General features: G+C 44.8%; 1 protein-coding gene across 4 annotated transcripts in view; it reads left to right on the top strand.

Moving 5' to 3' along the window:
• cps1 (carbamoyl-phosphate synthase 1, mitochondrial) overlaps positions 1 to 13,959 on the top strand; it is a 269,036-nt gene that overhangs the window by 87,411 nt on the left and 167,666 nt on the right. For all 4 annotated transcript variants that reach the window (XM_039755356.1, XM_039755359.1, XM_039755355.1 and 1 more), the window contains exons 19-20: positions 241 to 439; positions 1,069 to 1,245. In XM_039755356.1, coding sequence (XP_039611290.1) covers positions 241 to 439; positions 1,069 to 1,245 — 376 coding nt within the window. The remainder of the gene's footprint in view (positions 1 to 240; positions 440 to 1,068; positions 1,246 to 13,959) is intronic.

Raw genomic sequence — 13,959 nt, 5'->3', positions numbered from 1 at the left:
TATGCAGTTTATTCATATTAGTGGTTCCTCCTTTCCTGCCATCATTAATAACTCGTCCTTTAGTGCTTTTAAAGTTTGCAAAGAAGATGCATTGAATCTTTTTATATTTATATTTCTGTATATTCTGCTATTCAAATAATGACATCATTACTGCTCCATAAACCTTTGAAGTGTAATTCTTTCTCTAATGTAACCTCCTGCAGTTTTACCATTTCTCTGCACTGTCCCTCTCTCTTCCAGTTACCCGCTGGCGTTTGTGGCAGCGAAGCTGGCCCTGGGCATCACTTTGCCGGAGATCAAAAATGTCCTGTCAGGTACGACAACGGCCTGCTTTGAGCCGAGTTTGGACTACATTGTGACTAAGGTCCCCCGGTGGGACTTGGACCGCTTCCAGGGCACCTCCAGGGAGATCGGCAGTGCGATGAAGAGTGTGGGAGAGGTAACTGACTCTCTATGGAGACTTTTATGGGGAGCAGATCTCCTTTGGGTACATCATTCATGGAGGTGCTGCATACTGTTGGGGCGGGCAAGCAGTGATCCTCTACCCCTTCTCTCCTCTTTCCTCTGCTTCCTAATTGGGTACGGGTGCGAGGAGCCACTCCCTCCATGGCATCTTTTAAGTGCCTGACTGATCTGCCCACCACCTCATGTGTATGCGAGGCAGTCAGCCAGCTTCCCAATTAACTGCGGAGGGAAATGCACTCATGTATACCCGCACCCGACCTCAGCCTTCACATTCAGGACACGAGTATTTATTTTAAAAAACCGAACTTGCTTTACCACAGAGTGGCAAAGAAGATCTGGTAGTTGAGGTGAGAACTAGCAGGATGAGGATGGTAGCTCTAGCCAGCCACAATGTAACGCGTCGACAATGGTGAAAATGGTGGATGGTCCCTCTTGAAGTCTGACTGGTTAGGCTAAGTTGGTCTTGACTTGGCTCGAGACAGCATGGTCAAGTGTTTTGGACAGAAAGCAAGAGGAGAGAGTCTGCTTTGTAATTACCTTCTTGACATGGGGTGAGTGTGAGCTTCCCACCCATGTAAAGAGCATCTGTTCTTTGCTCCTCAGGTGATGGCCATCGGGAGAACGTTTGAAGAAAGCTTTCAGAAGGCCCTGCGGATGTGCCACCCTTCAGTCGATGGATTTATGCCACGTCTCCCGCTCAAAAAGCGATGGCGTGAGAGCTTGGATCTTCACCAGGAACTTGCTGTGCCTTCCAGCACTCGTGTGTTTGCCCTTGCAAAGGTAAATGGAGTTGCAGGGGGGGATGTGTTGATAGGTTGCACTGTCTAAACGGAGCCTTCGATCGAGCGGAACAAAGTCCTTACACATATCCATGAATAGCAGAAAGCAAAATAATAATCTTAAAATAAGGAGCCAAGGTACAAACAATTAAGAGGAAAAAAAAACAAAGCTTGGATCCTTAAAGTTTGGTGATGTTGAAGGCGCTATATACTGTACAGCACAGGTCACAAGTTAGTGTGCAGGTTTTTAATAAAAGCTCCGTATTCAGAGAGTGCAAACAAAGAGCAGCCATGTAGTCGGAATTGTCAGTCTAAAGATGAGTAGTGGCACTCAGAGTAGCCTTAATGTCTGTCTGTCTATCTAAATGGTGTTAGTGTCTGTCTGTCTGTCTGTGGTGTTACTGTCTGTCTGTCTGTCTGTCTAAATGGTGTTTCTGTCTGTCTGTCTGTCTCTGTCTGTCTGTCTAAATGGTGTTAGTGTCTGTCTAAGTGGTATCTGTCTGTCTGTCTAAATGGTGTTAGTGTCTGTCTAAGTGGTATTAGTGTCTGTCTGTCTATCTAAATGGTGTTAGTGTCTGTCTGTCTGTCTGTCTAAATGGTGTTTCTGTCTGTCTGTCTGTCTAAATCATGTTAGTGTCTGTCTGTCTGTGTAAATGGTGCTAGTGTCTGTCTGTCAAAATGGTGTTAGTGTCTGTCTGTCTACATCATGTTAGTGTCTGTCTGTCTGTCTTCACAGGAGTTAAGAATGGACAGACCCCCAAACCCCTCGATCATTTATTGCATGTCCTTTTCTCGTGACTCTTGGTACTTAGCGGGATACCCCAATCCCCAGTTCATCAATTGAGCGTCTAAGCTTCATGGGGACACACTTACATGATTATCTACATTTATAAAAGTGAATTGCTCAACGTATTTTTAAACTTTATGCACTGACTTAAAAACTTCAGTTTGTTTGGCCACAGCACAATATGTAGAAATTTGACTTCTTCATCTGCAAATGTGTTATTACATTTGTTGGGGTTTTGGGTGAATATAAATAAAACATTTTCCAGGGGTGTGAGTCATAAAAAAGGAAGGGAACCAATGGGTTCAAATACTAGCTGAGTTACCTGTCTTAGACGGGTTGAAACCTAAGTAATAAAAGAAGACCTTTGCAGTGCAGCATGAAATTCACATATCTCTGTTATATACCAGTTGGTATGGGATTCATAAAAGCAGTGTTGATGTTTGTGATGCGCCATCTGGTTGGAATGGCAAATGCAATGCATATATCTCTGTTATATGCTATTTGGTCTAGGATTTGTAAAAGCAGTGCTAATGTTTGTGACGTGTCATCTGTTAAAATGAACGTGCAATGCCTGTGTCTCTTATATGCCATTTGGTATGGGATTGATAAAAGCAGTGTTAATGTTTGTAATGTGCCATCTATTGGAATGAGAATGCAGTGTATATCTCTGTTATATGCCATTTAGTAAGGAATTGATAAAAGCAGTGTTAACGTTTGTGATGCGCTATATATAGGAATGATAAATGCATTGCTCTGTCTCTGGTATGTGCCATTTGGTATGAGATTTGTAAAAGTAGTGTTAATGTTTGTGATGTACCATCTGTTGGAATGACAAGTGCAATGCATTTTTTTTTATTAAAAATGTTTGTGATGTGCGGTGGGTTGGCACCCTGCCCAGGATTGGTTCGGGCCTTGTGCCCTGTGTTGGCTGGGATTGGCTCCAGCAGACCCCCGTGACCCTGTGTTTGGATTCAGCGGGTTAGAAAATGGATGGATGGATGGATGTTTGTGATGTGCCATCTTTTGAAATGACAGAGACACAGCAACCAGACAGACAGACAGATAGACACACAGACGCTTAACCTTTTATTAGAGTGGATTCATATGGATGTTTGTCCAGTGCGGGACTGCAGATTGACTCACGTGGCTCCCTTTGGTAACTTGGATTGCAATGGTGATTGTTTTTGTTTTGTTCTTGTTTTCTGCATCTTTGCGCTTTGAGAATTGATCTGCTTGCTCCCAAATGCTACCGTTTAACTGAATTCTTGTCTTCAGAAAGCAGGCAAAGGTTTCAAGCCTGCTATGGACTTTTCAAATCCAGCGGGACCCACGCGGTGTCTGCTGATATAGATCGGCAAGCCGGCGTAATTGAAACAAAGAAATATGTTTGGACTTCAGGGACGCTCATCTCCGAGAGTACAGTTAAAGCTTAATTCCGAAAGCTTTCACAGCCACCTCGTTTATAGATTTAACTTTTGAACTTGTTAGTCGTAATCGTGCTGGGCCAAAACTCCCAACCAGCCACCGCTGATCCGCTGCCCTGATGTTCTGTCAAATTGGAAGGTTACTGCAGTTGCACAGGAGAAGCACCCTGGGGGAGCGGGGGGGTGGACATTGTGTGGATAAAGTAGACAGCTGGCAGGTCCGTGTGGCGCGGTGCTTAAGGCTTTGGACCCTAAACTTGTGGGTCAGTCCAATCATAAATAATAAAAAAATGAATACCTGCAGCATGATGGCACAGTGGGCTGTGCATCACACACTGGGGGTCTGATTTCTGACTCTACTGCAGTTTTAACCTTCTCTCTTTCCTCCCACATCCCAAAGATGTACAGTTTAGGGGGATTAACAATTCTAAACTGACCGGACGAGTGTCTGTGTGTCTTATGAAGGAGTGGTGCCCCCTTCTGGGCGGGTTCTTACTTTGCACCCTGAACCGTCACTAGAACCAACCTGTGCTTGGCAAAGTTGGCTCAAAAACAAATCGATTGACAAATGCAGGCAATATGCATCTATTATTGTTTAAAAAAGAAAACTCAAGGCCCAGTGGTTAGCACTACTGCCTCACGACTCCCAGACAGGGGTCTCATTTATAAAGTTTTGCGTGGATCCATCCATCCATTTTGCAACCCGCTGAATCCGAACACAGGGGTCTGCTGGAGCCAATCCCAGCCAACACAGGGTACAAGGCAGGAAACAGGGTGCCAACCCACCGCAGGACACACACAAACACACACTAGGGCCAATTTAGAACTGCCAGTCCACCTAACCTGCATGTCTTTGGAAACCCACGGGGAGAACATGCAAACTCCACGCAGGGAGGACCTGGGAAGCGAACCCGAGTCTCCTAACTGCGAGGCAGCAGCGCTACCACTGTGCCACTGTGCCACCCTGGCGTGGATCCAACTATGAAAATATATTCAAATCCCAACAAAACAGGAAAATACCGGGTGGTCCAAATGTAATTATGCAGATCCAGATCGTCTGGATCAGGGCCGGATTAAGACAAAATTGGGCCTGATGCTGCAGCGCAAAAAAGCCATTGGTGCATTCGACACTCACCGTACATGCGCACTCAGACCGGCCAAGGAGCCTGAAATGCTTGCGACGCAACCAGCCAGCCTTTATAGAACATGAATAATAATAACGACGTTGTATCGTAACAACTCGAGATTAACATCAAACTATGTAACATCAACAATTCTGAAAAGTGCACTTAATGCAGAAAACCTAACAGTGAAATACACAAAATTTCTCAATTCTCCTACGAAACAGAGTAAGAAAAAATGAATTTGCAGAGACATTGGGTCAAAGTGACTCAGTTCAGGCTCTTGAAGGTAAAAATTTGTCCACGATTTAAATTTCATAACAGACCAGAATCCTGTCGAGGATTTTAAAAATTCTAAACATCCATGCCGGGCCCGCGGGCCGACTTTCCGTTTTACCGTTACAGATAACCGTTTAAATAGCCATCGATTTTTACTGTACAAATATCTTGCAAGGTGAAAAATTTACTACGTGGCACTTACCGAACAATAATAAAGTGGCAAGAATCCCCAAGATATTGCAAAAAAAACGCAGCTAAATTACTAAGCGAACTGTTTAACGTAAAATTGATAGCATTAACTTGAAATCTTCGGTTAACATTAAACACGACGACGTTATAGTTACGTCACAGCGCAAAGATCAATAGTGACTGTATAATAAGTAACGCTGTGTCTAGGCGTCCCAAAGTCGGACTCCACATTTCATTCTAAGAATTATTTTGAGGTTAATATAGCAAAGGAAAACTGCTCAGCTTCCGGAAAATTCTCGTCTGTTTTCATCAGGGCTTATTTCAGGAATGGGCCTAATGCTGCAGCATCAATAGCACCCACCTTAATCCGGCCCTGGTCTGGATGACTTTGATTTATGTGGGGACGATTCCAGTTCGGCGCAAAGACGATTCTTCATGTCGTCAGTTGGCACACTTCTCGATGGTCCGGGATTTTTCGGGTGATTTTCTATGTAATAAACTTAATAAGTTATAGCGTGCGGATTCAGCGGGTTAGACAATGGATGGATGGAAGTTATAGCGTAATGAAAATTGCATAATTAGATCTGGACCACCCTATATGTACAACAACAACAACTTTTTCTTCTTCTTTGTCTTCTTCTTCTTCTTTCGGCTGCTCCCGTTACAACATAATTTATTTCTAGAGCACATTTTTATACAAATGATATTTTCAAAGTCCTTTACAAGATGAAGAAAGAAAAAAGAAAAATATCAAAATAAAATTAGGCAATACTAATTAACAAAGAATAAAGTATAAGGTATGATGGCCAGGAAAAAACAAAAAAGAAGACCACCCGACCCCCCACTGGCCAGTCTATCTAACATCAATGATCTCAATCAGTCCTCATGGTTTTCAGTCTTCACATGGAAAAATTAGATGATGATGATGATGATCATGTGGACCTCTGACTTTCATTCCATCAATGTAGGGACTGAATGGCACCCTGATCAGGTGGTGGTGGTGGCGCAGATCACAGATGTACACCAAAAACGCCCCCTGCTGGCCTCATCATCACCAGCCCAAGCTTTTCCTAGATGGTCTCCAATCCAAGTACAGGCCGGGCCATAACACACTTAGCTTCAGGTGGATGACCTCTTCTGAAGTGCAGGTGGTATCTTTCCAGATGAGAAGCTCACATTTAGGATATAATTTGACTTCTTCACTCAGCTGCACTGGCACCCCATCCAGAGTTTGTTCCTGCCTTGCACCTTATGTTAGCTTAATAGGCTGCAGCGGCTTCCCCAATCTGGAATGAGCGGGTTAGAAAATGACACGACGTTCTTCATCCACTTTATCGCTCATCTGTGGTGGGCAGCAGATATGAATTGAATCCTGTGCCTGTGCCGGGTTATTTCATGCCCTAGGCCAAGCTAATTAGTATGCCAACTGACTGTTTGGTAGCTGAACCGTGCAGGTGGGTATTTCCTCCCCGTATGATCTGCGCCCTAGGCGAATGACTAATTCACCGTAATGGTGGGACTTTGCCTCTCCAGTGTTCATTTCTACTTTTGCCCTGCAGTGCCCCTCGTTTATGGTGTTAAGGCTTCGTCGCGCTCACATTTTGCCGCTCTACTTGGTTTGGGGCAAAATCTGCAACTCCCGCTTGTCCCTGCAGCACTTGGTGCTGGAAACAGACAGAGCGAGAGAAAGCGAAAGAGAACAAAAGGGAAGATCAGCCACACTTGGAACAGCAGGGCACATGGGAAGAGTGCCACACTGATGCGGCAAGAGGGTCAGGAAAGCCAAAAATGTGTCTCTCCACGCTGGGCGCTATTGCTTGCTGTTCACTGGCAAGACCTTCATGTAGGAAGTGCCAGAGACCAGTGGAGCAGAAAAATGACAGCGACAGATGGTGCAGTTGAAGGTTGCACATTTTAGTTGGCTCGATCCAAACCCGCACAAGAGGGTAAGCATTCGGACGTGCCATGAATGTGAGCCAAGCATCCCAAAAAAAAAAAACACACACACACACTGGCTCCAGCAGGGGGCGCTTGCCACCTGGGATTGTGTTCTTTATAGAAATGCAGCACATACTTGAACCTGTGTATGTACAGTATATATATGGTGGAAGTAATCAGACGAGAGAAGTATGGTACAAAAAGTTATATACGAGGGGGAGTCAAGCTAAAGTTACAAAATGGGATCTGTCAGAAAATGAACCAAACCTGAGAATGTTATTTCTCAATGGAGTCTCCACCCTTCTCAATGCACTTGCACCACCTGCCTGGCAGTGCCAGGGATTCCAGCAGAATAAAAAGTTCTGTTATTTCACTTGCTTCACTCGCCAACCCCCAGGGTGTCCCTGCGTTAGAGAAAACTATTGTATTTAAAGAGGTGGTATATAAAAGAAGGGGCGGCACGGTGGCGCAGTGGGTAGCGCTGCTACCTCGCAGTAAGGAGACCTGGGTTCTGCATGGAGTTTGCATGATCTCTTAACGTCTGCGTGGGTTTCCTCCCACAGTCCAAAGACATGCAGGTTAGGTGGATTGGCGATCCTAAATTGGTCCCTAGTGTGTGTGCTTGGTGGGTGTGTGTGTGCGCGCCCTGCGGTGGGCTGTCGCCTTGCCCGGGGTTTGTTTCCTGCCTTGTGCCCTGTGTTGGCTTTGATTGGCTCCAGCAGACCCCCGTGACCCTGTAGTTAGGATATAGCGGGTTGGATAATGGATGGATGGTATATAAAAGAATATGTGGAGTTCGGTAGGAGGGCGGTTTGGTCTTTAGTTATTACAGAGAGAAAATCAGTTACTTGAGTATTTCACTACACCTGTCTATTTTAAATATCAATGAATAATAAAACGTAGTAAAAAGTAAAAGTACAAAAGTAGATGTGAAAAAACAAAAACGTAATAAAAAGTAAATGAAGTTACATTAACGCCTCGCCAAAAACAATATTAAGAATTACTTCATCCCCCAACTTACATTTTGATCACGTTGCTTTTTCGCATTTCTGTTCGCATATTGTTTGGGATATTTGTCTCTTTCTCGTTTATTGAACGCGTCTCTTTGTTCTTGATTTTTATTCTATGCAGCTCTTTTTTTGTTCATTTTCTCCTTTTAGATGTTCATTATTAGCTCTTGCTGATGTTTTTCTGTCGTGATTTAAAATTCGACAAACTTGAATAGGTAATTTGTTTGTCTGCCTTGCCATTATAACCGACTGAAAGGCAAGTTAGCAGCACTGAGAGTGTCACGGGGTGGGACGGAGAGAGCATGTGCGCAGTGGGAGCAATGATTGGGCGAGCGGTGCGGAGGGGCGTGGCCAAGGCTAATTAACACGGACACGTGTATGTATGTATGTATGTATGTATATTGTGGCGAGCGGCTGGGGTTGGTACCCAGCCAGGATGCCTGAAAGGACCGGAAGAGGGATTACGCCTCCTCCGGACCACGAGGGGGCAGCCATCCTGGTTGTTATGGGGACCACAGGAATTAAGCATGGAAGCTCAACTCTATAGGGGCCCGTGGTCACAGCCAGGGGGCCCCCAAATGCCTGAAGGGCCCTGGACGTCAGCACTTCCGCGGTGGAAGGAACACCAGGGACACCCGGAGTGCTTCCAGGCGCTCACTTCCTGGTGTGGCAGAAGTGCCGGCGGAAGTTCATCGGGAGGCACCTTCAGTACGTCCAGGTGAACATAAAAGGGGCCGCCTCCCTCCATTCGATAGCTGGAGTCGGGTGGAAGTGGACATAGCTCGGAAGAAAGGAGTGGAGGCGGTGAAGGAAGGCATTGCAAGAGGCCTGAACTGAGGGTGCTTGGTGCAGGGGCACTGAGTTGTGTGTGCGATACTTTTTAAATAATTGAAATATGTATAATAAACGTGTGTGTGGTTTTGAACCATCGTTGTCTGCCTGTCTGTGTCCAGGCTGCTTTCCACAATATTTAAATATAGAGAGAGATATATCACTCGAAAGAGGCCCTGAATAATCTGTAATAACTCTCGGTACGATGAAACAATCTGAACGAAACAACCTGATCCTCAGTATATGGAGCTTCGAACACGCCTGGATACCCCTGTATCGGAGCGATGAGGTAGGCGCTGGACAGCCGCTGCGATGTTTAACCTCCATTTGCAACTTCTGGGTGCCTACCGCCCGTACCCCTTCACTCGGTCACGATGGTGGTGTACCACATTAAGCTTCATGATGCGATCCTATTGGGTCACCAATTCATTTAAGAGATGTCAGAATCAACTGGATGATTGTGAGTTAACACAATGTTACTTCCAGCAAGATGGAGCAACGTATCACACATCGGTAGAAATTGAGTCCTTCTTCGGCAACAGGGTCATTTCAAAGGGGATTTGGCCTCCATGGTCACCAGATCTGACACCACCAGACTTCTTCCTTTGGGGTCTGTTCAAAGGAAATATCTATCGGAACAAGCCTGACATTGTGGAAGATTTAAAGGAAAACATCCAATGTGAAATTGCTGCTCTCTCCCCATTTGCCGATATTTTCAGGACCATGGAGCACCGCGAAATGTGTCTGGCAGAAAACGGAAACCACTTCCAGCATCACATGTAATGCAATCGGTTACACACACGTCAAGGGATAGAGCGGATTATTTTAGTTCAGATTGCTTCATCCTAATGGGAGTCAGAACACAATATTCGGGGCCTCTTTTGAGTGAATCTCCCTGTATATACAGTTGTGCTTGAAAGTTTGTGAACCCTTTAGAATTTTCTATATTTCTGCATAAATATGACCTAAAACATCATCAGATTTTCACTCAAGTCCTAAAAGTAGATCAAGAGAAACCAGTTAAACAAATGAGACAAAAATATTATACTTGGTCATTTATTTATTGAGGAAAATGATCGAATATTACATGTTTGTGGGTGGCAAAAGTATGTGAACCTCACAGATGATCAGTTAGTTTGAAGGTGAAATTCGAGTCCGGTGTTTTCAGTCAATGGGATGCCAATCAGGTGTGAGTGGGCACCCTGTGTTATTTAAAGAACAGGATCTATCAAAGTCTGCTCTTCACATCACATGTTTGTGGAAGTGTATCATGGCACGAACAAAGGAGATTTCTGAGGACCTCACAAAAAGAGTTGTTGATGCTCATCAGGCTGGAAAAGGTTACCAAACCATCTCTAAAGAGTTTGGACTCCACCAATCCACAGTCAGACAGATTGTGTACAAATGGAGGAAATTCAAGACCATTGTTACCCTCCCCAGGAGTGGTCGACCAACAAAGATCACTCCAAGAGCAAGGCACACGTGTAATAGTCGGCGAGGTCACAAAGGACACCAGGGTAACTTCTAAGCAACTGAAGGCCTCTCTCACATTGGCTAATGTTCATGTTCATGAGTCCACCATCAGGAGAAAACTGAACAACAATGGTGTGCATGGCAGGGTTGCAAGGAGAAAGCCACTGCTCTCCAAAAAAACATTGCTGCTCGTCTGCAGTTTGCTAAAGATCACGTGGACAAACCAGAAGGCTATTGGAAGAATGTTTTGTGGACGATTAGACCAAAATAGAACTTTTTGGTTTAAATGAAAAGCGTTGTGTTTGGAGAAAGGAGAACACTGCATTCCAGCATAAGAACCTTATCCCATCTGTGAAACATGGTGGTGGTAGTATCATGGTTTGGGCCTGTTTTGGTGCATCTGGGCCAGGACGGCTTGCCTTCATTGATAGAACAAGGAATTCTGAATTATATCAGAGAATTCTAAAGGAAAATGTCAGGACATCTGTCCATGAACTGAATCTCAAGAGAAGGTGGGTCATGCAGCAAGACAACGACCCTAAGCACACAAGTCGTTCTACCAAAGAATGGTTAAAGAAGAATAAAGTTAATGTTCTGGAATGGCCAAGTCAAAGTCCTGATCTTAATCCAATCGAAATGTTGTGGAAGGACCTGAAGAGAGCAGTTCATGTGAGGAAACCCACCAACATCCCAGAGTTGAAGCTGTTCTGTACGGAGGAATGGGCGAACATTCCTCCAAGCCGGTGTGCAGAAATGAGCAAAAGTTACCGGAAACGTGCAAAGGGGGGTCACAGCAGATACTGAAAGCAAAGGTTCACATACTTTTGCCACTCACAAATATGTAATATTCAATCATTTTCCTTAATAAGTAAATGACCAAGTATAATATTTTTGTCTCATTTGTTTAACTGGTTTCTCTTTATCTACTTTTAGGACTTGATTGAAAATCTGATGATGTTTTAGGTCATATTTATGCAGAAATATAGAAAATTCTTAAAGGTTCACAAATTTTCAAGCACAACTGTATATATATTGTAAAACGAAGCAACTCGACACACGTAGATAAGGTTTGGGGAAGCCACCCGTATAATATTCCTAGCTGCAAAGGATTCTTTTAAGTTCATGCAATGATGTTGCCAGTACGGAGTCCAAAACAGAACTGATCAAGGTTTGAAAAGATGGCGGTTTTAAATGGTCAGACAGGAAGTGACGTATGTTAACTGGAAGTGATGTGGGTTGACCGGAAGTGATGTTTCTCTGACATCAGTCTAGGAGCTGGGACCGGAAGTGACAATCTTCTGGGCACCGGAACTGGAAGTGACGTTCTTGATTCAGAACGGTGGGTCTGTAGAGATAGCAGGAGAAGATTTAATGCACCCCGCCCTCCCCTGGCCTGGCGGGGAATTAACATTACTTGGTCCACACAACGTCCTCCTATTCACACGTGTGTGACATGGGCAATCCACCAGCCCAGACCCGTCGGGTCAGGCGTACCGGTCCGAGAAGTCGTGTAGAAAGGCCATCACATTGGCTTGCAGAACACCCCGGCGATAAATGACCGAATACTTATACGGCTGTAGATCCAAAAACCACCTCGTGACCCGCGGATTGGACTCTCTGTGCAAGGCCTTCCACTGTAAGGGTGCATGGTCTGTCACAAGAGTGAATTCACGTCCCAAGAGGTAGTATCTCAGCTGAGTAATCGCCCATTTAATAGCCAAAGCCTCCCGCTCCACTGCCGCATACCTAGTTTGCCAATCCAACAGTTTCCAGCTCAGGTACATAATGGGGTGTTCAACTCCATCGACGCTCTGGCTCAGCACAGCTCCAAGACCTGTGTCTGAAGCGTCCGTCTGGAGAATAAAAGGTAAAGAAAAATCTGGTGCCTTTAATATAGGAGCTGACGTAAGGGCCAGTTTCAAGTCACTGAATGCAGCCTCTGATATCTCATCCCATACCATATGATTAGGTCGACCCTTCTTTGTGAGGTTTCTCAAGGGCGTAGCTCTCTCGGAAAACCGGGGTACAAACCGGCGATAGCAACCCGCTAAGCCGAGAAATGCTTGAACTTGCCTCTTGGTTATCGGACGGGGCCAATTTACAATGGCATCTATTTTAGAACACTGTGGTCTCTCCATACCCCGGCCCACTAGATAGCCTAAATAGTTGGCTTCGACCAACCCAAAATAACATTTTTCGGGTTGATACGAAGTCCAGCTTCTGCTAGTGTCCGCAATACAGCTTCAACCTGCAGTATGTGTTCCTCCCAGGTGTTGGAATAGATGACAACGTCATCCAAGTAGGCAGCACTATATGAATTATGAGGACGGAGCACTTTATCCACCAGACGTTGGAAGGTCGCAGGTGCCCCATGTAATCCAAATGGGAAGACACGATATTGCCAGTGACTGCTAGGGGTGCTGAACGCTGTCTTTTCCTTAGTGGAGTCCGTTAAGGGAACCTGCCAGTACCCTTTAGTCATATCTAAAGTAGTCAAAAATTTGGCATGTCCTAGCCACTCGAGGAGGTCATCCACTCACGGCATTGGATTGGCATCAAATTGGGAGACTTGGTTAAGCCGACAGAAGTCATTGCAAAACCTCCAACTTCCATCGGGCTTACTGACCATAACGATAGGACTGGACCAGGGACTATAACTTTACTCAATCACACCTAGCTCCAGCATTCGTCTGATCTCCAACTCCACTTTAGCCCTTTTTTGCCTCAGGAATTCTGTATGGGCGTTCTCGGACTATAACCCCAGGTTTCGTCACAATGTCATGCGCAATCAGGGTGGTCCGACCTGGTTTTTCACTGACTACCTCAGGGACAGACAGGATAACTGCTTCGAGCTCCTGACGTTGTTGGCGAGTCAAATTATCTCCGAAATTAAGGTGTAATTGATGAGCGGAGAGTGGAGCTGTCCGGAGGAGGGTTCGGAATCCCTGTCCTTCCACGGTTTCAGCAGATTGACATGATAAATCTGAAACAACCAAATCGTCGACCAGCCCCTTCCTCTCCTTAATTTCATAAGGGCCTTGCCAATGAGCCAGTAATTTGGAATGAGAGGTAGGAACTAAAACCATGACACGGTCTCCCGGGCGGAACTCCAGCAGAGACGTACCCCGGTTATAGCATCAGGCCTGAGCTGCTTGTGCCTTTTCCATATGTGTTTTTAATATGGGTCTAATGTTTTCAAATCTATCACATAACTGTGCGATATACTCTAATATATTTGTTGATGGGAGGGCCTCTTCCTCCCATCCTTCTTTTAGAATGTCTAATATGCCCCAGGGTTGTCGTCCATATAGTAATTCAAACGGTGAGAACCCCTTGGAGGCTTGTGGAACTTCCCGAACTCAGGTGTGATACACCACAGTTAGGTTATTTTTTTAACAAGGGGGCAATTACTTTTTCACACAGGGCCATGTAGGTTTGGATTTTTTTTTTCTCCCTAAATAATAAAAACCATCATTTAAAAACTGCATTTTGTGTTTACTTGTGTTATATTTGACTAATAGTTAAATGTGTTTGATGATCAGAAACATTTTGTGTGACAAACATGCAAAAGAATAAGAAATCAAGAAGGGGGCAAATAGTTTTTCACACCACTGTATATATATAAATTGTCACACACGTGCACATGGGAGGCAGCTGAAGGGC

This window comes from Polypterus senegalus, chromosome 6 (genome assembly GCF_016835505.1).
Source record: "Polypterus senegalus isolate Bchr_013 chromosome 6, ASM1683550v1, whole genome shotgun sequence".
Lineage (NCBI taxonomy): Eukaryota > Metazoa > Chordata > Cladistia > Polypteriformes > Polypteridae > Polypterus > Polypterus senegalus.
This window is presented reverse-complemented; position numbering and strand designations above follow the sequence as displayed.